General features: G+C 41.6%; 2 protein-coding genes across 5 annotated transcripts; both read left to right on the forward strand.

Moving 5' to 3' along the window:
* The first annotated feature begins 167 nt into the window (after positions 1-167).
* On the forward strand, positions 168-3,662 carry timm17a (translocase of inner mitochondrial membrane 17 homolog A (yeast)). Its single transcript, XM_058054949.1, has 6 exons — positions 168-228; positions 1,047-1,146; positions 1,232-1,295; positions 1,380-1,508; positions 1,602-1,712; positions 2,115-3,662. Exons 1-6 carry the CDS (start codon positions 203-205, stop codon positions 2,189-2,191), a joined length of 507 nt encoding a protein of 168 aa, XP_057910932.1. The 5' UTR covers positions 168-202; the 3' UTR covers positions 2,192-3,662.
* A 996-nt stretch (positions 3,663-4,658) lies between these two features.
* Positions 4,659-23,527, forward strand: LOC131106186 (ras-related protein Rap-1A-like). 4 transcript variants are annotated; one of them, XM_058055018.1, is made up of 8 exons: positions 4,659-4,777; positions 12,326-12,414; positions 13,733-13,801; positions 14,087-14,143; positions 14,951-15,091; positions 19,458-19,601; positions 20,331-20,463; positions 22,378-23,526. In XM_058055018.1, the coding sequence occupies exons 2-7, from the start codon at positions 12,358-12,360 to the stop codon at positions 20,418-20,420; spliced, it is 558 nt and encodes a 185-aa protein (XP_057911001.1). In that variant the 5' UTR covers positions 4,659-4,777; positions 12,326-12,357; the 3' UTR covers positions 20,421-20,463; positions 22,378-23,526. The 4 variants fall into 4 exon arrangements, with proteins under 4 accessions (XP_057911001.1, XP_057911003.1, XP_057911004.1 ...); XM_058055020.1 differs by lacking the exon at positions 4,659-4,777 and adding an exon at positions 4,793-4,881 and having other exon boundaries at positions 22,378-23,527; XM_058055021.1 differs by lacking the exon at positions 4,659-4,777 and adding an exon at positions 4,970-4,991 and having other exon boundaries at positions 22,378-23,527.
* Positions 23,528-24,178: the final 651 nt, after the last annotated feature.

Consider the following 24,178-nt stretch of genomic DNA (forward strand, 5'->3'; position numbering starts at 1 on the left):
AAGGAGGAGTCTTTACTTTAATTTTCCGTCTTTATTTTCAAAAACAGTATTTATTGTACGACTCTTCCAAAACTATCTTTACTTTCCCTACGACTGTTGATGTAACTGAAAGCCTCCTTTAAACTTCACGTACTTGCGTCGTTACGTCACTTTACGTCATCCCCACCTACGTCACTGGGGGGAGGAACCGCCGAAGAACAAAATGGAGGAATATGCTAGAGAGCCGTGGTGAGTCCTTATGGCCAAAACAAAACTATCATACACGTTATATTGTCTACTGGATGACGTTCTTCACACTTGTAGGACTCTGTTGTGGTGGACCATGTGGGCTGTAAAATTGTCTGTTTGCCACACAGCAGTGTTAGCTGAAACTTTTCAAACCCGGCTAGTTAGCACGAATGCTAAATTTACATGAGATTGCGCTAGCCGTGACATCAATGCTAAAGAGCGTTGCAGTGACCTTGTGGGGTGCCCCCTCACTCACAGATAAATACCTCATGTCATTACGTATTTTTTTTAAACTTCGCCATGTTACCACACGCTGACAAACTTGTCGTGACATGTGTGAGGCATACATTAAAGGAAATACTCTTGGGGATGAGTAAAGGACATGGTAGCTAGCTAACATGCTCGCTCGCTAGCTAGGATACATGTGTGCGTGCTGCTTGTGGACTATTGCACAACATGTTAATAGTGTATATGTTTGGTTTTCATCACTATTCAACTTGAACAACCTCGCATTCGGTCACTTTGTTTTTAAGTTTTTAAAGTATACATTCCATAGTTTGCTTCCTGTAAGCTACTGTGTCTACTTACTGTATCCTTGCCTACATCGTATGTAGTACTGTAATTAAACTTTATATAATCAAGTTACTCAATAATATAAGTACCATCAACACAGTGATAAACATATAAAATAAATAGCATTATTGTTATTTCCTGAATTTTATCATCCACTTGTATTGGATCACAGTAGATTGTGCGAGTCTACTTGTTTCTAACGTGTTTGATAAGATGTAGTTATTAATTGCTGCTATTGCTCATAGTCCCTGGAGGATTGTGGACGACTGTGGGGGTGCGTTTACCATGGGGGCCATTGGAGGGGGGATATTCCAAGCAGTAAAAGGCTTCAGAAATGCACCTTCGGTAAGACAACACACTTCAAAAGGCTTCTAGAATTATTATCAGTTGTCGGTTGTTATTAGTGTATTTGTGTTGTTTTATCCTAAAGGGAATGAGTCACAGAATGAAAGGGAGCATGACTGCTATCAAAACCAGAGCGCCACAGTTGGGAGGTAAACATTTAACTTTGATTTGTTGTATTTTTCATGTGTGCAGCTGATACAGAAACTCTATATATTATTGCTTGTGTGTGTCAGGGAGCTTCGCAGTGTGGGGAGGCCTTTTCTCCATGATTGACTGCGGCTTGGTGAAAGTACGAGGGAAGGAGGATCCGTGGAATTCAATCACCAGTGGCGCCATGACAGGAGCCATCCTTGCCGCCAGGAGTAAGACTGTGCATTTTCATAAACATAAGCCATGATGGACTTTGTATCCATGCATGTTGTCATGTGATTAATCATGCATCCTCTTTTATGCAGATGGCCCAGTGGCCATGGTGGGCTCTGCTGCCATGGGGGGCATCCTACTAGCCTTGATAGAGGGCGCTGGTATCATGCTCTCAAGGTTTGCCTCATCACAGTTCCCAACAGGTGAGTTTGGACTCCTGCTGACCTCCCCATGCAAAACAGTGTTTAATTTAATTTAATTTAATATGTATTGTATGCAAATTTGGGGTGTCCAGGACAGAGCAGGAGGGGATAGAAAACAAGAGAAGAGGAGACACAGGGAGTGCAAAGGGTGGATGAGAGGGGGTATCATGTCCATGAGGAAGGTGTTTTTTTTTATCTTCGTGATGTCATGAAAAGCTGAAACTTTAAAAGTGAGCGCCTCTATTCTCAAAACTGGAACAAAGAAGTGAGGGAGGCTCGGTGCTCATAAACGCGTATTACTGACAGAACATCATTACAAAATCGCTTTTGCATGGTAGGGGACCTTAAATGTTTATTTACATGAACGTGAGCTTATAGTTATTATCCCTTTGTGTCTTTTAGGACCTCAGTTTGCAGAGGAACCAGCCCCCGCCTCCATGCCCTCCGCCCCCTTTGGAGACTACAGACAATATCAGTGAAGTGGACTGGTCTCCTCCTCCTCACCCTGCTAGACCTTCTTTTTTTAAAGAAAATTCTTTCAGGAGTTACAAAGATGGAAATGAATGACAATGGGAGACACACACACACACACACATAACCATAGCAACCTCCTCCCCACCTGATGAACTGAGACTGCCAAGTGACATGTTTGTGTTTCCTTTCTCTGCCATTGTTCAGCCTAAATATAAGCATCTATAATAATTTTTATCACTATAATGTAATGTTCTGTAAATAATATTAGGGATGCTCCGATCCAAGTTTTATGCCGCCGTTGCCGATCATCCATGAGTAAGATCGTCTGACACCGATCACTTGGATTAATGTATATTTTTCAGTTTATTTATGATGAGTGCTATGGGCCAGGGTCACCATTACACCATTCCAAAGGACCCCGGCATATAGGTTTATTAAACAACTATAAAATTACTATAATGACAAGAATAGACTCTTGAAAAGGTTAGTACATACCCGATGAATGTAATATCTCATCCCTGTGGGACAAAAACAAGCTCCAAACTAATCATGTTGCTTGTTTGAAAAACTTAAATGTCACAGTGTTAAAAAGCCACATTTTCAGTCTAAATACAAGAAGCTAGGCTGATAATTCTAGCTAGATAGCTAGTTAGCTGTGGCTGTGACCAGCTAGGCAAAGTGCAAAAAAAAAAAAGATGCTAGAGAAGTCAAACACCATTCGGTTTGCCAAGGGAGTAACCAAACTGGCATCGGTTGACATAGCCTGTATCACGCTGTCAAATGGAACCCATTGTGGTTTTACTAGTGTTGTTTCTTGCGGCAGTACAGGATAAAGTATGTTCCCTGTTTGCTCAATACAGGTGTTTGAACCCTACATGACACTGTACACATGAACATTCATGTCATGTTTGTGTTGGCATGTATTGTCATGCATCCGGTGCACGGCAATGGGTTTTTGTGATTGGCTTTTTGAAAGGCATTTGTCAGCACATTCTTGATTCCATTTTTTTTTTTTTAATGGAAATTGGCCGATCCATCGGAGCATCCCTAAAAGCTTTGCCTCTTGTATCTTCATTTGCCTTAAGTATGCTTGAGATGTCCCCCCACAAACATTATCACCTAAAGTACAACTATTCCAGAGCTATTTGTTTTTAAGTGATTTATTTATTTGTTGGAATGTAAAGAGTTTATTTACTTTTGAAAAGGCTGGTCCAGCATGACCAATATTCGCAAAACGCGAAAACGGGAGAACTCGCACACGAGGTTGTCACATCGGGTGTACAATCTGTATGACAGGTTGTACTGTAAGACCAGAAACACACGGTTTTGAAGCGCTTCAGCAGGACTGCTCATTGGCCGATAGAGGGCAGCCGTCTCAAAAGCATGACTTGGTCCCTGATCGTATGAAAGGGACTCTACTGTCATATTGGCTAAATAAATTGTTAAAAAATGAAATAAACACCTATAAGACATTTATGGAGTGTTCCAACCGTCCTTCACCCACTTCTTTTTTTAATGCTGCATGTCAGGGACTGATGACTGATTTGAAGGCATGGCTTTGGTCAAACTTTCTTTTATTATAGCAATATTTTGCTTGTTTATAATTATAAATTTCAAAAGATAGATGTTGAAGTAACAAGGGTTAATTATAACAATTTGGAATACATTCAAATACTGTATAACAACCACTTACAAAATAATACGAAAATTGAAAAATATAAACAGAAATAATATAAAATCTGAGAAAAAAACAGGTACGTACAAAATGTGGCAATTAATGCTAATGGAAACAATATAATAAAAAAAATAAATTATAAAAATAAATTGTAAAATTATACAAATCACAAGAAACATGAAAATATATCTATAGATATTATAGATCTATATCTATAAATATATATATAAAACAATGCTGCACATAATTTCAAAATATAAATAAAAAGGAAAAAAATACACATACAATACATAGTTAAAATAATAAAAAAATGTAATTAAAAGTAATTTTAATTCTTGAAATTACAATTCAAATATAACAAAACATGTACTGTGACGCATTTCAATAAATATTAATACAGTAATACACTCTAAATGGCAATCATGATAACATCAAAATGACAAAATGATAAAATACTATATATGATATAATTGACAATTGATATACATAAGAAATATAAGAAACAGGGTAAGGTAAATAAATCATTTTAATAATAATACTACTATTGACATAAAAAATAATACAACATATATAACATAAATAAATACACTAAAAAAAGCTTACTGGTTTGCTACATATTGTTGTACTTTGCTACAACAGCAACATTTACTCCATTTTTAGCTTCTCTAAAATCCGTATTTATTTCGTTGGACTTGTGAAGGGTTGGACTTTGTTTATTTTTGAGGGGAGAATGTCCTCTCTTTAATGGCAATTGTTTCTATGTTAAAATGTGCTGTGTTCATGAAAATTGTTGCTTTTCCTGATAAGAAAAAGCAGAAGTACATGAGTAACGTGAGTGACGTGGGCTGCGCAGCACTCACGCACGCAAGCAAGCTGACACTTTGCGGAGCGCCCAGAAGACAGCGAGCGACAAACGGTGAGCGCAAACTTTTACTTCGCACCAAAAAATAACAAACGATACATCAGGTCTTTGTCCACACCGTCTCATCGGGCTTTCTTCCGTGGCCTGTGAACACCGTGGTGAGTTCGCATTGCGGCCCGTTTCGGCGGATAAAACGACATTAAAGGTCCGCCGCAAGTAGCTCGGAAGTGTGCACTCCCATTTTAGGGAAGGCCAGGCGGAAGGGCAGGTAACGCTATCTTAGCGCTGTTAGCTTAGCTATGCTAGCTTGTCTTTCGGCAAATACACCACATCGCGGGTTCATTATTTTATAAGACCATCAAAGCGCTACTAGAAAATGGGGTATTTGGTGCTTTGTTGTTGCGATTTCAACCACGCTATGTTGCTTTTGAGGTAAGGAATGTGCTCGTTAGCTTGCTAGCTGGCTAACATGCTAACTAGCCTCTTAGCTTGTAGTGGCCCGTTAAAGCTAGCTAGTTAGCTAACGAGCTTTGTAACGGGACTTAGCGGCGTTGTCGCCCCTGTTGAAGCCACGCCGTCCACGCTGCTTATCTCATTTACCCGGATTAAAGATTTATTCTACCGCATCTGGTGGCGGGTTTGTTTATCATTTGGCCAGGAATTACCTTAATGTTATTGCAATTGGCATGTCGACGTGCGACTGCTTTGCTCACTTGTGCTACAGCCGCGCCTACAGATTTGCAGGGGTTTAGCATGACCCGCGGTAACAAACAATATGTTCCAATGGTGAGCAAATTAGACACTTTCACACGCTATAAGAGCTGATAGGCTTTCATTCGGCGGATTCGGGGGAGTGGGGGGTATGGTCAGGCATGGTGCAACCTAAAAGGAAGAAGTGGCTACTTTAGTGTCGTTATTTCTATGATGTGCAGAGTTGAAACAAGCATTTCCCCTACAAAGTCTTGTACTGGAACACAGACTGGACTTTTTAGAGGCTATTTTAGGAGGTCAGTATGAAGCACCGGTGTCGCTGTGGAAAGAGGATGTGATTACAGGTCAAGGCGCCTATTGCTGACATGATACAATGCATTCTGCTGATGTATTTAAGTGATTGTAAAGTTCAGAACTTTAGCTTTTAGGGCATGGTAGACTTACTATTTGACACATGAAACACGCTTTACTATGTATTACAGTGGAATCTGGCCCTGGATGTTCCTTTTAGGAAATAAAAAGAACATAATAACATAAAATAACATATAACTCATATAACATAACAATAACTCCATTCTTCTGTAAAGTGTCTGAGTATTTTGAAAAGCGCTATACAAATAAAATGTATTATTATTATTTATTATTATTATTATAATGAAAATGGTGTGTAGCATTCGTAACTGCCATATTGCCAAGTGTTAAAGAGTTAAGTTAGAGAGTAAAGTTAAACACATACAGGCAGTAGTAGTCGGACATTCAAACTAATAAGCTACACCGCAGACACATAAAAGCACCTAAAAAGTTAAAGAAATAGTAAAATGCACAATCAAAACGGTCCTGTGCAGTATGCTTGATCAGCAATGTGTATAAATTAAGTTGCAGTTGCAAAAATTCCTCACTTTTCAACATAGTGAAAGCCGTAAAAAAAAGTTAACCACTGTGAATATAAAACATAGAAAGCACTTTCTCCCAAAAGTGAGAAAACCCTCCCACATTTTGACAAACATTGCTTCTCGCATTCCTTTAATACACTTTACAGAAGTCAGTGTACAGCTTGTATAGCTGATTCACTATTCCCTGACAATGTGTCAATGCACAGTCATCATTTTCTCAATAGCTGGGCAACATGAGTGAGAACACCTCACAGTGAATATTTAGGCCTTCCTTCCTCAATTGGGCTCAGGTCTGGAGGAGACATCCTTGGCCACTCCATCACCTTATCTTCCTCAGAAGGGCACTTGTCATCTTGGGCTACTTTCCCAAGGGAGGAGCTCATGCTGTGTTTCACAGTGTGATAGTACATTTTGGAATTCATGTTTGCCCTACATGAATTGTAGCAGGCCCATTGCCGGCAGCACTCGTACAGCCCCAAACCACAACACTACCACCATAATCTTTGTACTCACTTGTGTTACCTTCTGTTTAGACAACAATAATGGTTGTGTGACGGTGAATTACATCTATACACAAAAGTGTATACAAATTAACTTTTTATTACATTGCCTCAGGATATACTATAATACTGTTGAAACAAGAAGTTGAGACAAAATTTGTTGGATGCATGCGTATAAATATTGCATCCTCTGTTGGGATGCAATTAATGAGCTTTCGGGGGTCAAGTTCCCCTCTGCAAATGTAACCAAGACTATGATTAAGTTAATTCATTCATTTTCCAACGCTTATCCTCACAAGGGTCTCAGGTGTGCTGGAGCCTACCCCAGCTGTCTTCAGGCGAGACACACCATGGAGTCATTTCTATTAAATATGACTTTATATGTGGTTTCCTGCACAGTTTGTGTTGTCTTGTGTGTGGTGATATTAAGTCAGTAGCATCTTATCAATGATTCACCAGAACAATTTATCTCCCTGAAGTGGATGTGGTTGTCAGTAAATGTCATGTGCGAGTAATAAGATGACACAAGAGCTGCTTAACTAACGGATGTGTATCCCCCCCCCCCCCCCACCCAGAAGAAGCGGGGGCAGCAGCTGTCAATCATAATCCTGTCCTGCTGAGTCAGCCGCTATGACAGTTTCACTTATGTCAGATTAGCCTCGCCAGACCGGGAAATCCTGAATGTGGCACTTTGCGTACTTCAGTGGTGTGGTATGTTTGTGAAAATGTGTTGCTCGTCACACTTGCAGCTCTTGGCCCTACATGGATACATACCTTTTGGCGCTGCAGGGTGAGTGATGTCACCATGGAACGTGTGTTTGCTGCCATGCCTTCCCCTCACTCCTTATTTGCGGTCCTTTTTTTTTTTTTACTACCAGAGAGCAGCCCTCGTTTTGTTGGGAATGACGGTGTGTCAGAGTGTTTTTCATAGGGGAGTGGAAACGGGAGAGCTCTTGTCTGTTCAGGAAGATATCCTTAAATGGCCTTTATATTGTGTGTGTTAAATGTCAATAGCGTCAATATTGGGGCGTACTCACACTACGTCAATCATACAGTGCCTGGGTCCACTTTACACCTAAAGTCCAGTTCGTTTGGCCAAGTGTGAGCGCACTGATCCACACCCAGGTGCAGTACGCTTCCGCTCTGTTGCCATTATTGGAAGAGGTAGTAGCAACGTAGCAGAGTCTTAGAATAACTGTGATGTGATCGCTCCTTACAGGTCATTAATGAATGTAGTGTTTTCCTTAAAGGGGACCTTTTAATCTTCTTCCACTTTCTGACCTATAAATGCTGTTTGAATATTGTATTGTCGCGTTAAACGATGCCAAAGTTTCTGATAATGAGGTTATCTCATTTGGAAGTGAGCCCTGAAATAAGTTTGGATGGCTCTGAACGCTCGGTTTCAGACAGTTTTTGTCTAACACCGGCTCCCTGTGATGTCACTTTGAGCCAGGGTTTCTTACATGGGCATGCGCTGTAGGTCTATTACGCTCAAGGACTGCCCTCCCCACAGCTCTGCTTCACTCTGTTTACAGCTGATGCCTATGGAGTCCAGGAAATCTTTCTTCCAGACAAGCTCAGGCAGAAGTGGTTAGAGTTGGTGATTCCCAGCAAGATAAAACTATTTTCATCTGACAACGGCATATCAAATGGGACTGTTTTCGTGAACATGAAATATCTACAAAACTGTTGCCGAAGCCAGAAGCAGTGCGCACTCGCTACGAAAGGTGCATTAATGTCAGACACTCTATGCTTCTGTGTGTCCATGGAGGTCGGGGAGAAACTTCGGTTCTTCATTCATATTCGCGTCTACTTCCTAGCTGCTAGCACTCTTGTAGCCCTGCTACACAGAGGCTTAATAGCTGAGAAGATGCTCACTCTCCCAGCCCAGGGTTTACCCCGCATCTCACCCAATGTCTGCTGGCATAGGCTCCAGCATACCCCTGTGACACTAATGGGGATAAGCTGATGGAAAATGGATGGATGGATGCCCACTCTTTTGTGTTCATCTCATATAGAGCCAATACATTAATAGACACATGCAGAGTGAATCCTTGTCATACAGCCGTTATACAACAGATGGCACAGATGTGCATACAGTTATGTCAATTTATCGAGGGCTGTTTTTTTCCAATTGTTTCATAAATCGATAAATCCATTATCGTGACAGGCCTACTATTACTATATGTCATTAGTGCAGGTATCCCTAATTATGTGACTGGTAAGTGTTGCTCATAAGAGGCCTTTGTGTTGGCGGCTGGTATTTGCGTCTTGGCAGCATGCTTTGCCACCTTGACAACATGAGCACACCAGAGCTGCTCCCACGCTTTGGATTGTCAAGTTGTTTTGGAGATTTTAGTTTGTGTTTTGTAACATGTTCAAAAAGTGTGCAGACAATCTTTTTTCGAGGATCAGACCTGCCTTATCTGCACAGGGCGTCAAGACACAAGACATACGGCAGGCACTTATCGGTTTTCTCTACTTAACAATCACTTCACTGTGTTTATCGCAAGGGCAACTTTCCTTGCGCTGGTGGAGATTAGTGAGTATGAATTATTCACACCGTGACCACATGGTCACCGCTCGCCATTGAAGTCGGCTGCTATGGTCTTTGTGCACCACTCGCAGTATTTAGATGAAGTGTGCTGTAGAAAAAAAAAACAGTGTAGGAGGAGTCATCTGCTTCACACAGTAGCTCACATTTGCTTTTGATGCTTTGTGAAATGGTTGATTATGAAGCGAGGCTTTTGTTTTCATTGCACAGACTTCATGGTGAGATGCTGCACCCTCGTCATCAATTAGACATTTATGTGTAGTAGGATGAATGGAAGATAAAAGTATTTGCTGGGGGGAAATATGAAGGAGTGCCTGGTTTAAGAGGAAATTTTTAAAATGTCAGCAACTCAAAAATACTTTATTTTTAACTAGTATTTTTTTAAGGCAAACATCTTTAGCATGTCTTTATTTTGTGCCAGTGCCAGTTGTGCCTGTCAACTACATCAAGCTTTGCTGTTTTGCTGTTTTAATTAGTGCACTACCGTATATGCGTTTCCCACAGAACTGACTTTAAATTGACTTTAAACTCCAATCAGAGTGCAGAACTCCAGACTAACTTTTTTTTTTGCTAGGAGCACAATGTCCCCTACCTTGAAAGCAGAAAGTTTTGGGGCAGGGTTTCCGCTGCATGTAATTGATCATGGTGGTGCGCCATGGCAAAATAAAGTCTTTAAATAAAATCCACACCTTATGAAATGAAAATGCACATTCCTTATTGACGCACTGTCTCTTATGACCACAACAATGAAAAATTGTGTATAAAATGTTACGTCAATTGATGATAGCTTGTCACTGGCTAAGACTATTGATGGCGGCGTGTGTGATCTTTCCTCTCAAGTCTAATTTTCATTCCACTTTGGTAGCATCTTTGTTTAGATTCTTATGGCTTCTCTGACGGCAGCTTTCTAGCCAGCTACAGTTATCCACCTAACCTCCCGTCCATGGACTCCAAATGTAACCCCCTGATGTCATGACATGACATGACATGACATGACATGAATGTGCATGTGTTGCGTGACGTAGTGTTGCAAACACCTCCATTGAGCTGACACAGAATGCAATTTATCCCGTATTGCAGCGAGGAGCAACACACGCTTTCTGCCTGACAGCCCGACACAGGCTACGCCAATCGATGCTAGTGTTTTTGATCACTTTCTTGGCAAACCTATTGGTTTTCAACTTCTCAATGTATTTGTATTACTCCAAAACAGGCATCAAATTTAGTTCAGGTTTGTGTCAGATAGTACGGCAATTTGTACTTTTGTATCAATAGTCAAATATTACTATTTGATAGGACCTTGGACCCATCACAATGTTTTTGAGATGCATCACGATATGATGATATAAAATTTAAATTCAGCAGTCTTATATAAAAAGCTACAAACCTTAAGTCATATAATGAAATACTTGTCTTAAATTGTAAAGCACATTTGTTTATTGGTAACAAACTGGCAAACTTCTAATGGCATGTCAGCCACTGCACACATTGCTACTACATTTTCAACAAACTGTAATGCCTTTGCTTGTGATGAAGGAAGATGTAGTCACCCATGCAATCCCAACTACATATGGAAGATTTATGACACTTTTGTTTTGAGATGGAGCTTTGCTAACTTTTCTAACGTTTCATTGCTACAAAATTTTCAGAAAATAATTGCCGTTGGTTAAAGATGACGTAGCTTTGTAAGCTATTCTTTACACCCTTAGACAGGATACGTGCCCGAAGTCTGTTGTGTATTGAATATATATTTTTACTATTACGAAGTGAGCGAGCTAGATGGTTGTCTCTTGCAGCAGTGGCTGTATATATTTCACACGCAACTTGCACAATGTCGGTGGGCATCCTAAAATACTCTTTACATTTCCCAAAACACAACTCATACAGCCTGAGTGGTACACACACTGCAGCACTAGCGGCTACGTTTTTGTTGGCCAATTCCGTGTTTCTGTATGCAATTCCATTAACGCAGAAATCGGTCCCCTAGGTAGTATCTGTGGCGGTCCAAATATATTCATGGCAGTCCACCACATATTAATGAATGTATGGGAATCACTGCTTATGTACACTGCATACTTAGATCCTGAGGGTGCAATATTTTTCTGTGTCCTCCTCTTCTCTCCTTATTAATTGTGAATTGCAACCACTCATGTTAGGTCCTTTCCCTGCTGTTATGGAGACAAGATGAGGCCATGATTGAGGGTGGTTAGTCTTAATCGCTGCACGCTTACCATTCGGGGCGTTTATGAGAACATGTTTCTTTTTACATATAATAATTGAATAGATTACAAAGTCAACACAGAATTCAAAAATCCCACTTCACCCACTTTTGGTCTCTGCAGCCCAATTCGACTGACCCACTTGGCTAACCCAACTGACTTAGCACCACATTATGCGCCAGGGACTGCAAGCCCTTAAAGCCATAGTCCATTGATTGCACAATTTCTTCCTCATTACAGTTCACATTTGCCCTACCAGCAGCTGCTTTTTATCATTTGTTAAGAAAATAGACAACACAGATCTAAAAAGAGGCAATTGACCCAAAATGTCTGCAGGGTGTGCCCTGGTGCATGAAAGCCAGCTGATTGTGTCATTCCGAGGAATATAAGGAGGATCCATGAATCATTCCCCCCCCTCTCCCACCACCAGCGCACACGCCTGCACACCACAGCTGGCTTGTGTTAGACAGAGGTCATGTATTCTTCGCCTCCTCCTCGCTAAAGGAGCTCCACTTATGGGTGTTCCCTCCATTGTTGTGCTGCCTTGGGTCCATAACCTCCAGGAATGACTAGAATTCATCCTTTCTGGAGTGGAAAATCTCAGGAAGTGCGCTGGAAAATCCGTTAATTCCTTACTTACTGGGGGTGTGTTTGTTTTTTTTATTTATAAAATGCATTTGTGTATCTTCATTCCACTGTTTTCTCTTCCCATGTGTGCATTGCAGACTGTTTGGCTGTCTGCTGAAGTGATCCCGCCATGCGTGAATACAAGCTAGTGGTGTTAGGCTCTGGTGGTGTGGGCAAGTCCGCTCTGGTAAGTTTTTCTCGCTAAATCGCCCCCTTTGCTCGTCTCAAACTATACATATTTTATTGTTATTTATGGTTATTTTTGAATCCCACTACAAAATATACCCAGATTTATTAATTTGTTTGCATTTCAATGGGTCTAAATGAAGAACAGATTGCAAAGTGTTTCTTTTGTCACCACAAGGCCTTTCATTTCAGGAGACCTAGCCAGAAACCTTTTCTTAGTGCTCTGTGCAGCTAACTTCAACCAGGTGTTCTCTCATCCCTTAAAGCAGTGGTCCATGGGTTGGTGTAGTGGGTGTTTTTTAGCAGGTGCTGGGGGCATGACACCGTGAAACAAGTGATGGAAAGGGCCAGTTGGCAGCGTGCAGTAACATGATGGGAGAGAACGCTGAGCCATTGGGAAGTTTGACTTAGTGTTAAATGGTTTGCCATGCAAATTTATTGCGTCTATTTTTTTATGCCGCTTATCCTCAGTAGGGTCGCGGGTACGCTGGAGCCTATCCCAGCTGAGTTTGGGCGAGAGGCGGGGTATACCCTGAACTGGTCACCATAGACAATCTTTGGAGTCACCAATTAACCTAACATGTGTTTGGAATGTGGGAGGAAACCGGAGTACCCGGTTTTAGTGATGATTTTTTTTGGCCCGAGAAGCTTTCATTTGAATGCAGACCTACCAACATGTACAAATGTGTAGTACTCAACATGCAATTTGACTCTTGAATATGCTTGTATGCTCTCCATTTTGTTGCATTTTCCGAGTTAAATTTTCAAGATGCAGATAAATGAATACATATTATCAGAAAATAATTGAGAAGCACTGCTTTAAGTGAGGCACGGCGGGCGAGTGGTTAGCGCGCAGACCTCACAGCTAGGAGACCAGGGTTCAATTCCACCCTCGGCCATCTCTGTGTGAAGTTTGCATGTTCTTCCCGTGCATGCGTGGGTTTTCTCCGGGTACTCTGGTTTCCTCCCACATTCCAAAAACATGCTAGGTTAAATGGCGACTCCAAATTGTCCATAGGTATGAATGTGAGTGTGAATGGTTGTTTGTCTATATGTGCCCTGTGATTGGCTGGCGACCAGTCCAGGGTGTACCCCGCCTCTCGCCTGAAGACAGCTGGGATAGGTTCCAGCATACCCCTGTGACCCTAATGAGGATAAGCGGTAGAAAATGAATGAATGAGTTTTAAGTGAGACGCGGTGTCTGTTTGAGTAGGGGAAACTATTTGAGATAATACGGTAATCATTAAATTGTTAAGGCTGTAACTACAATTATGACGGAATCATGCGTAATTCTTTCTGCTCTGTGTTTTCTCTTACAGACAGTTCAGTTTGTACAGGGAATCTTTGTGGAAAAATATGACCCAACAATAGAAGACTCGTACAGAAAGGTGAGTGTGAGGGGAAGGGAGCGGCGTTCTGATTGCTAGCAGCTGCTCTGTAGGTTCACATCATGTTGTTTTGCTCTCATCGTCTCCAGTGCGCTGTCACGCCCTTCATCCTTCAGCTTCTTGTCTTCTCTTTCCCTCTATTCCAATGCTACAATTGCAGGAACTTTTAACCTCTGACGGAGCCTCTCTTTTATTATATGCAGATTGTAAACTATAATGAATCCTGCATTTACTGGCTGTGCATATGCATGTTTGATAAGCCATCTGTCCTTTTTCCCCTTACAGCAAGTGGAGGTAGACGGGCAGCAATGTATGCTTGAAATTCTTGACACAGCCGGCACAGTAAGTAGACTCCACGCCATTGATATTTCTGCTAATAACACAGGATTGTAGTAAACAATCAATCTGAAAATGAGTGAATCTGAAGAACCTGTTTACATAGCCTATATAAACAGTTTGTTTCTAAGGCTGCAGGCTAAAACTTGTTGAAGAGACTTCTCTAAATGTTTAATGAGCAGGGATGTATTCATGACTTGACACAATTTCCCACATATCGATCCTTGCCAGCCATGTCCTTTCACTGTGATTGTTTTATTAGCTTTGGTAAACAGCCAGTGATTCCAGCTATGCTTTCTGCTGAAAACAGCTTCGCATTTTCAAGTATTGACATTCTTTTTTTTTTTTCTAAATCCCAGACGAGAAATAATCACAGCTTGGCCTTCTCCTTTTTAATTCTGTCCATCCTCCGTGGTAGTCAAATGCTGGTGTGCTAACTGGTTAGCATTTTATCTCCAAGCACCACTTGTACTTAAGTAAAATCTCACAGCCGGAAGATTGTGAGCCGTCCAGCTCTCCTTCATAATCTGACGAGGTTTGGAACAAATCAAGAGCCGCTGGACGCTGCTGGAATCTTGCGTTTTCATACATGCTTACCAAACAAACCGATGAGTGTTGATAATCCACCCACGCTGCATATAGCAATGAGTTCCCACAGGAGAAACATGACGCTCATCAATTCCTCTGCACAGCATGTTTGACTGTATCAGCTGTGTGGACCCAGTGACATCCTGTGACTACTTGACAAGCAATGTTCCACAGTGGAAATATGACTGGACTCATGGCTTGTTCTTCCTCATGTTTTCCTTATAGGAGCAGTTCACAGCGATGAGGGACTTGTACATGAAGAATGGCCAAGGCTTTGCCCTGGTTTACTCCATCACAGCACAGTCCACCTTTAACGACCTCCAGGACCTGAGAGAACAGATTCTACGAGTAAAGGACACCGAGGATGTAAGAGCACACTCGCCACATGTGATCATTTTTTTTGTTGTGATTCCACATCACGGTTGAAAGTCTCTGAGAGTAGAAAGCACATAGATTATAGTCACCCCCCCCCCACCACCTCCTGCTTCCGTGTTCTCAGCCGCCTACATTGTTCAGTTTCTATGGAGACCATTCAACGCTCAAATCCCGGCATCTTATGCAGGGCAATTACAAATTCGTATTAGCTCAACACAATGGCGGCCGTGTCCCGGTCCACTTGTGTGTATAAAAAAACAATGAGAGTGCACACAGTGCAATTTGTACACTGTGCATATCATTGTGCAGTGCATGTCTCTGGGTTTGTATTGTGTCATTTGTGGAGCGTTCCCCCCCTCAGAGCTAATTGGTTTGATCCTTGTTAAAACACTGAATGTCTTTTATTAAGCTCTGATGTGTAATTGTTAACCCAAGACAATCAGCAGCTGATCTCATTATTGTTGGTATCCCCACTGTTGGGTATGTCTGCAATGCAATGAGGCCCTTTTAGAGTAAATCTGGTTTTCTGGCGCTGCAGATATCATGTCAGCAGGATCAAGGATGCCCTTTTTTGGAGATCCTTGCAGGGGAACCAATGTCACTCGTCCCCCCCCCCCCCCCCCCCCCCCCCCTCGTTTCCTTCCTCTACCTCCATGAAACCATACTTTGTGGTAGCAAAGTTCCTCTCTGTTCAACTCTTTTTCTTGCCGTTTCTGTTTCTCTGTTTCCCCTTTCCCCGCTACACTAAATGGCCTGGGCCTTGTGGCCTCACTGTGGTCTGGCACTCATGTATGAATGATTGGACCGTTGAGCATGATGTGCAATGGATGCCTGAATTCTTTAAAGCCACACTAAGGTATGAGGTTGTGGTATATTTTTTATAAATATTTTTTTATTGGTAGTCTGTGGTTAGGGAGCCATTGTTGGCCTCTGGCTAGCACTGATTGCAAGATTTAAGGTGAGGAAACGCTTGATCGGCTCTCGATGAACCCGACCCCACCACCTCTATCCTGGAAAATCTTCTAAATGGAGTGGAACATCAAAAGGCACACAGTTTGGAGTTTAACTGTACAAAATCAGGGTTTGAGCCATTGAGAGGAAACATGATGATGATGACCATAGAACTGGAAACTTTTATCTTTAAGGGCAGGCAGTGTGTTTGGCATTGGCTTGTCTGTTATGGAGGGAGGGGCGGTGCGGTGCCTTCTTTGATGGTCAAGCTATGAAGCACGTAGCAAGATGATATGGCCTGCACTGGGCAGGCACAGCCATACTATTTGTAGTTTCACTGTTCTACTACTAGGTGTTATGAATGTTATTGTATGAATTATATGAATGTTAAAATGTATTTATACAGTTACAGGGTTTCCACTTTGTCACGGCCAGTATCTGCCTGATTTAAGCCTCTTAACCTATGACAGTTTTGACATCTGTTTCTTTGTCCCACCAAGGAATACACTTGCACTGTTATCTTTTTCACCCGCATTTGTAGAATGCTTTTTTAAAGGTCCCTGCAGAGCCGGTGCTCACGTTGCCGGTTGCTGCTGCTGCAGCTGTTTTTGCTTTCCACGTGCCATTTAAGGGCCAAGTTGGCAAGCTGGTAGATGCTCATAATATGGCTAAGCTCAATTTCAAGTCTTCAATGGGCTTCTTAGCAAAGCGGTTTAGTGGAGCCGTACATGATGGTTGCATTGTTGCGTGGAGTGTTTGTAGCATATTGTCTCACTGGTAGAACACATGCGTGCTCGTGGAGGGCCCTCAATCCCACCAGATTCCGACAGCGCTCCAATTACTAGTCTTTTAATGACTCCGCTTTGCACACAGCGTGGCCACATTCCGCCAACAAGAAGTTGTTAGACGCAACCAATAAAGTGAGCGAGCAGTCAGCAGTGCATCACCAGCTGACTTCCCGAGCTTCCTTCCACATTATGTAAAGTGAGGTTTTGTCACTTTTCTGTAACCCCGTCTCTGTCAGTGCTGGGATGGCAAATTAGTGTGACTCACTGATATTGTTTGTCCGTTCATTCGGGTCACTCTTAACTGTTCCCCTGCTATCCAGTCTCCCAAAGAATGCAACAATGGGCGGGATAGGACCTGTCTGTAGCATGTTGGCACACCATGGTCTCTTGCAGTGGCCTCCTGACAATGAACATTTTTCCATCCGCGCACACGCTCCATCCTTTTACCCCTCTCGCTATCATTTTTATCGCAGTCTGGTTCAACGTTTGTGTTAGCTGGGCATACCACCACTCTCCCAGGAACCCCCTGGGAGAAATGTCGTTGGGCAGTTCAGTCCAAGCGACTTGTTTTGATATGAAACATCAAGCGGCTAACTCTGTGGTGGGGTTAACACAAACATCCCAGCTTCCTGTCGTCTGCCCTGCAGTCAGAAGGGAAAATGGATAATGGACCCTGGTGAATTTTGTCCTCCACCTCCTTTACCTTTTCTTGCAAAATCCCTCCGCAGAGGAGGGGCTGTGGAGCAAGCTAGCACATGTTGGGATGCTCCCACGTGTCCTGTAAATATCCAGTTTTTCCAGAATGCACTGAGTAAAGGCAGGGATTCATTTGTCAAAAGCCCACCACACAAATGTATTATTGACACTTGTTAGGGAATGTTTAAACATTAACACACACACAGTCCAACACTGCTATGTATGGTACAGGGCGTCCATATCATAAGAATCCAGCTGCAATTTTTGCAAACATTCAGGAAGGAAAGCGATGTTATCCCGGGGCGGGGCCCACCATGACTTCCTGCGGGCAGGCGAGCTCTCCAGATAGCCGCTCAGGAAACAGCAGGCAGGATGAGACGCATCCCGACACCCCGACAGCGCTCGCGTTGTAAGCGCTTCCTTTTTTTAGTGTTCTGTTTTTTCCAGAACGTCACAACAGTGGGTACAAATGGAGAAGTGGTGGGCGTTTTCCTGAAACCACTTTTTCACTGAATGACAATTCTGTAAGAACCAAAACAAGCGGTCATCATTAATGTATGCCATCATTATGTAACCCAAATGAGTTGTTTGCCTTCCCAGAGGGGACACATTGATCCATTTGATTGTCCTTGTGGCTGTCACATTGAAGCTTTACCAGTACTCTGTTGCCGGCCATCTCAATTGCTTGACACGAGCGACATTTTCACATTAGCTTGTGTGCCTAATAAAGTGGCTCAGTATATCTACCAAAATTGCAATGCTTTGGAGTGCACAAGAAAGTGGAAAGGAAAATGGCGTTCTCTTTGTACTATGTACATCACACAATGCGGCATGTTGTAGGTGACTGACTTGGTATAGTCCAGTAAAGGTTACTACATATCTTCAAAGACCTCTGTCCTCCCCTGAGTAACACGTCACTTTTTCCAGTGTCACATAGTGTGTCATTTCCTATCCATAGATGTATTGATGGTACATCCATTTTATTCCAAATAGTGCATGTAGTCTGTCTCCTGGCCTGCAGAAGGCTAAAGGCAATCAAGGTTGATTTATTTAAACAAAGCACACAATTTTCAGGGTGGGTGGATCCCCAATACAGAAAGGTTTTCTTGTTGATAGACATTCTTTTTTTTGGACATGATCTGTTCCCCCTCTTTTCCAATATGTCTGTAGTTCAGGACGTTCCCAAACACAATTCTGTTGTTCTTGACATTTAATACAGGCGTCTGGGATATAAGCAGACCAGCTGTTCAACTTTTTGTTAAATAAGTGTTATATACTGTAAGTTCTCGTCAACCACTTGTGTTGTTGTAACCTCATTTTAGCATGAATTATTTGTTTCTGGGCTTTGGGACACGCTCTGTTTCAGTCTTCCTCTGATATACTCTCCACATGGGCTTTATAATAATAATTAATTTATTTTTATTAATTTATAAGTATATTGCGCAATAGAATCAATGTTGTAATAACTGTTGGGAGTAACCTGGTCAGTCAGCATTAATAGTTTTTTTTGTAGTATCAAGGATACCATCTGAATATGCATGCCAGTGGGCCACCTCCTGCTTTAACTATTAAATCAAATCAAATCAACTTTGTTTGTATAGCACTTTTCCTGCAAAGACATGCAACACAAAGTGCTTTACAGAATTAAAAACAATTACCACAATTAAAAGGAAAAACAAATACTAAGAAAGCCCCTCCCTCCCACCCTCCATAATAGACACACACACACACACACACACACACACACACACACCACAACAGTAATATTTAACTTTGTAAATGTACAAAGGTATGTGAAGGTCAAAAGTAGCAACATCTTTCACCGTCTCCTTGTCACTCTGGGCTTTTTTTCCCTCCACAAAGTTCACTTTTTGCAAGTAAGTTTTTTTTAGTGTATGTATTAAATGTTGGTGTTTCCTCAGGTCCCAATGATCCTGGTGGGCAACAAGTGCGACTTAGAGGATGAGCGCGTGGTGGGAAAGGAGCAGGGCCAGAACCTGGCCAGACAGTGGAACCACTGTGCCTTTTTAGAGTCCTCTGCTAAGTCAAAGATCAACGTCCTCGATGTGAGTAAACACAACACTATTTTATTTTTTCACATGTATGCCACAAAAGGGGGTACATCGGCCCGCACTACAGCGCGGTTTGAACATCCCGCCCACAATCAATTGAGGTTTTCCACAAACTGATCAACAATATTGTTGTTTTGTGCAAATGCAAATTTCACTTTTTCCAGCAAAGAAATAGACTAAATGAAGTGAAGTACAAAAGGAGAAAAAGCATTCTATTTGTACTAATAATATTTATAGTAATCTACATTGGCCACTAGGTAAACACGTTTTCTTTGCTGCTATGATAATATTCTGTGGCTGCAGCTGTCAAATATTTTAGTATTTAGTATTCTATGGAAAAGTGTTTTAAATGAATTTGAGTAATTGGAATGTTTTTTAATATATATATATATATTTTAAATAATACATTCACAAGAAAATTTACATTGTGCATAGTGTAACCGGTGGTTATTTTTAGGGCTTTTTAGCCACCTTTTGGGAACCAACAAGTTTGGCCAAGATTGTGTGGAAAAGCATGGCTGCCATCAAGCGTCTTTGCAGGGGCACGGGTGGAATTTCGCTACTAATTGTCATTGCACATTGTCATTGTAGTGATTATAAAACGTTGAGGATATCTGTATTACCTGGTAATAGTCTTGTATAGTGTTCAAAAGAATGTTATTGAGTGGTGATATAAGTGTAAGTTGATGCGTTGTAAATTTTCTGTGCATGTTTCTTTTGCAGATCTTCTATGACCTGGTCAGACAGATAAATAGGAAAACGCCAGTGGAAAAGAAAAAGGCAAAAAAGAAATCCAACTGTGTGCTACTTTAAAGATGCCCCCTTTCCTCCAGCCCTTGCAGCAGCTCTGAGCCAGGTGTGTTTCCTTTTTATTTGTCTTTATCTTATCCCATCGGTCAGGTTGATTAAGGATGTATAATAATGTTGATTTTTACAGCTTGAAACATTCACATGCTTCTTGGCATTATTTGGTTGGATGAGCAATGGTTTTGGGTAGGATAGACTCAGAGAATGGGCTCCCCCTCCAGGCAGACATGGGGTACTGCTAATCTCCATGTTAAGTAGAAACCGAAGTAAAAAAGATGGCAAAAACACAGGTTAAATTGCGGTCCGTCCTTTTTTTTTTTTTTTTTAAAGTAGTTGTGATTTCTTGGTGTTGTAATAGTTAACAAATGGGTCTGGACCAGCTCATCTCCCTGACTCAGCCTACAAAACGTCAAATGCTGGCATGCTTTTTGGCACCTGTATGACTGAATGAGTCACTGCACTAAAACCCTGGATTCCAATGGGGAGTACAGCCGAGTCCCGCTGTTGACTACTATGAGGAAATCCTCATTTGTCATCATTTCCCTGGAAATTCCACGTTTTGTCCCTGTCAGTGGGCGGAGCATGGAACCCAAATTTTTGATATTAACCCTGGATTAGTGAGACAGACAGTAGCATTGTGCCTGGCTCAGACAGCAGGGCACCCCCGAACCACCCCGCTCTATTTCCCCCCCTGGACCGAATCCCCCCCCCCTCCATGTGTATGAGAGAGTTCACATGCTGACAAACCCAGATGACCCGACACTAATGGGATTACGTCCCAACTGTGCCAGCGCTCACAGCACACACTGACACCTTCACCTCTTGAGGGGGGGGGCTTACAGTGGAGTGGCTGGACAGAGAGTTACATGTTAGCGGTCATATGGAAGCCACTGCAGGGCAGGAGTCAGCAGTGTATCCTTGCCTCCACACGCATTGCATCATCAGTGTCACATATGTCCTAATTCCCAGGGCACCATGACCTCTAGTTCTCTAGTTTGACTGCTCACATTAAACATGAACAAGCTATTTTTAAAATGTTCTCATGCAAACAGTTTGTACACAGTTTTAAATGCCCATACATCATTCATTCACTCCCACCAGCATCACTTGCATAAGTACACACACACACACACACACACACTGCAAATTCACCCATAACTGACCTTTCAAAATGGTTGTTACAGTTTCATGCTTTTTTTGATACAAAAAATAATTTTTGCCTTTTTTTAAATTGGAGTTTTATTGAAATTTCCAACATTTTGTTCAACTTAAAGGTACAGTTCAGCTGCACACACTTATAAAAGCATCATGTAATAAAATTAAATGTATCTGATGGAGATCCATGTGGTGCAATCTTAGCAGCAGTAACTAGTAAAGCAGTAAATATTACCAATAAATTAGTTAGTGATATGAAATAAGTTAATGAAACAATTCATGCTACATTTTATATAGCATTATCAATATGAATGTATTTAATGAGTCACTTTGACCAAGATCATAAATTCACGTTCCAGCTTGTAGGTGGAGTTACAACCCTGACGTACGAGCTGGTGTCATGTAGAAATGAACCATGGTTCTCCCCTACCTTTGTGTACACACAGTGGTGTACCATATCCGACATTATTACGCTTTGCCTCGCCACTGTTGTGGTTCTCTCCACCTCCGTGGACGTACTGTGGCATAGCATAGCATAGCATATCGAACATGAATGCACCTTGCCCGGCCATGGCGGGTCACCTCTCCCACTATACACTCTGGTTCTCCCAGTCACAATAGCCCTACAGCCCATAAAAAGCCAGTTTGACCCCATCTGTAAGTAATAGCTCCTCTGGGATTTTGTGGGTGTAGTGTTGTTTAGCAGCCAGCAGAGCGCGCTGTTCTCTTTGGAACACGGCTGTAAATACCTTGAGTTAACTCATGGAAAATAAAATGTGTGGACTCAACCAGCTATGCTGTTTTGCAGAAATGCTGTAATGAAGAACTGTTGCCCTGATTGGAACGTGCCAGCATTCCAACAGCTACCCCTGCCCCCCCCTCCATCCCTTCCTTCATCCATCAGCCATAAACGGTGAATCAGCTGACCGAACTGCTCCTATGAAAGACGTGGGGTGATGTACGACAGAGACAGACAAATAAAACGCTTGTGTGTGAGAGAAAGAGAGACAGTCGGCAAGAGAAGACCTCAGCTCTGGCCTCTGAGGACACTTCCTGTTTGTGAGTGAGTGCGTGCGTGTGTGTGTGTGTGTGTGTCATGAAGGACACTCCATTTCTGTACCAAACTAAAACATGATGATAAAAACGCAGGAAAAGGCCTCTGACAGTATATGAAATAAAAGAAAAAATGTCTATGAGCTGTTTAAACACGGCTAAATGACAGCAGCGCCCCCCAACCCGGCCCCCTTTCTTTCTTTTTTTTTTTTTTTGACACTTTTAACAAAAAAAAGAACATTTAAGTGAAACATTAGAACTGGTGATTCAGTATTTTTCCATCTTTTTTTTTTCAATATATCGTATTTGAAAGAAGTCATGGACCTATTTAGTTGTGTGTTTATATAAATGTTCTTCAAAAACGAGCATGAAAAGAATTTGCATCAGTTGATAATTGTAGATGTGTGACAACCAAGTGGAAAAGTAAGATCATTTTTTTTGGGGTTCTGTTATTTTTGGATGGCCATAAACATTTTCTCCATGCCTGTCATGTCAGTGATGATAGATCAAGGTCTATAATCTGTATTATTTGTATTCTTTTCTCTATTTTCCAACCTCTTATTGTTCATGGACTTCTCTTCTGCTGATATCTCTCTCTCTGATGTGACTTAATTTTATACGTAGTCACTGGGATTTCATAGCTCCCACATAATATATTCTAATGCCATTTTTTTTGCATAATAATAATGCTTCTTCGGACGAAAAAATGGGTCTTTTATAGAAGAATGGGGGAAACAAATAAGGAATGATTTCTATGTCTCTTGAAGCTGAAATATATTATACTAAACCAACTCGAATAATGCTTCTTGTGTTTTTCTGTCAACGATGTTCCAGCGTTTATGGATTATTAAAGTACATTTTAGTACATTTTCATGATATTGGTCAATGTATTTTTGTGAATTAAACTTTTAACCAAAGTGCCTTGGATGTATTTATGCTTGTGGTGCCGTGGAACAGTAGTGACCACCAGGGGGTGCTATATGACAACATCACATCCATCCATTACATAACATGGTCCCCCTTGTAATGTGATTTATTTTGGATTTTCTTTCTTTTTTTTTTTTTTTTCAAACATGCTAATTAACAAATCACAGATTCCACCAAATTGTCTCATCATAGCTGGAACAGTGGAGTTTGACATTTATTGATATAATAATTCATTTCCCTATGCCCCTCCATGGCTAAGATACTATCCCCAAAGCTGTATGGGACTTCTGTGTAAAAGGCGCATGCAGACAACTATTTTGATGAACTCTTAACCAGGTGAAAGAGGATACCTTTGCTATAAACAATCTTTTTTCCAGGTTGCTGTTCTGTGTGAACACTGTCTGGTCAAAATGAGGTCGACCCACTATACGTTTACTGTACGGCAATATTTAGCTTACCCTACTTTCTGACAAAAGGTCATATAATTACTGCTATATTCAGCTTCCCTTGTTTCTGTGCACAGGTGAATATTTTGAAGATCTTTGTGTAAAGGAGACTATTAATGATGGGATTTAGCAGTGGTGCACTACCTCATACTAAACCGTTTTCACCAAATTCCCAGTGGGTGC

This window comes from Doryrhamphus excisus, chromosome 18 (genome assembly GCF_030265055.1).
Source record: "Doryrhamphus excisus isolate RoL2022-K1 chromosome 18, RoL_Dexc_1.0, whole genome shotgun sequence".
In the NCBI taxonomy this organism is placed as follows: Eukaryota; Metazoa; Chordata; class Actinopteri; order Syngnathiformes; family Syngnathidae; genus Doryrhamphus; species Doryrhamphus excisus.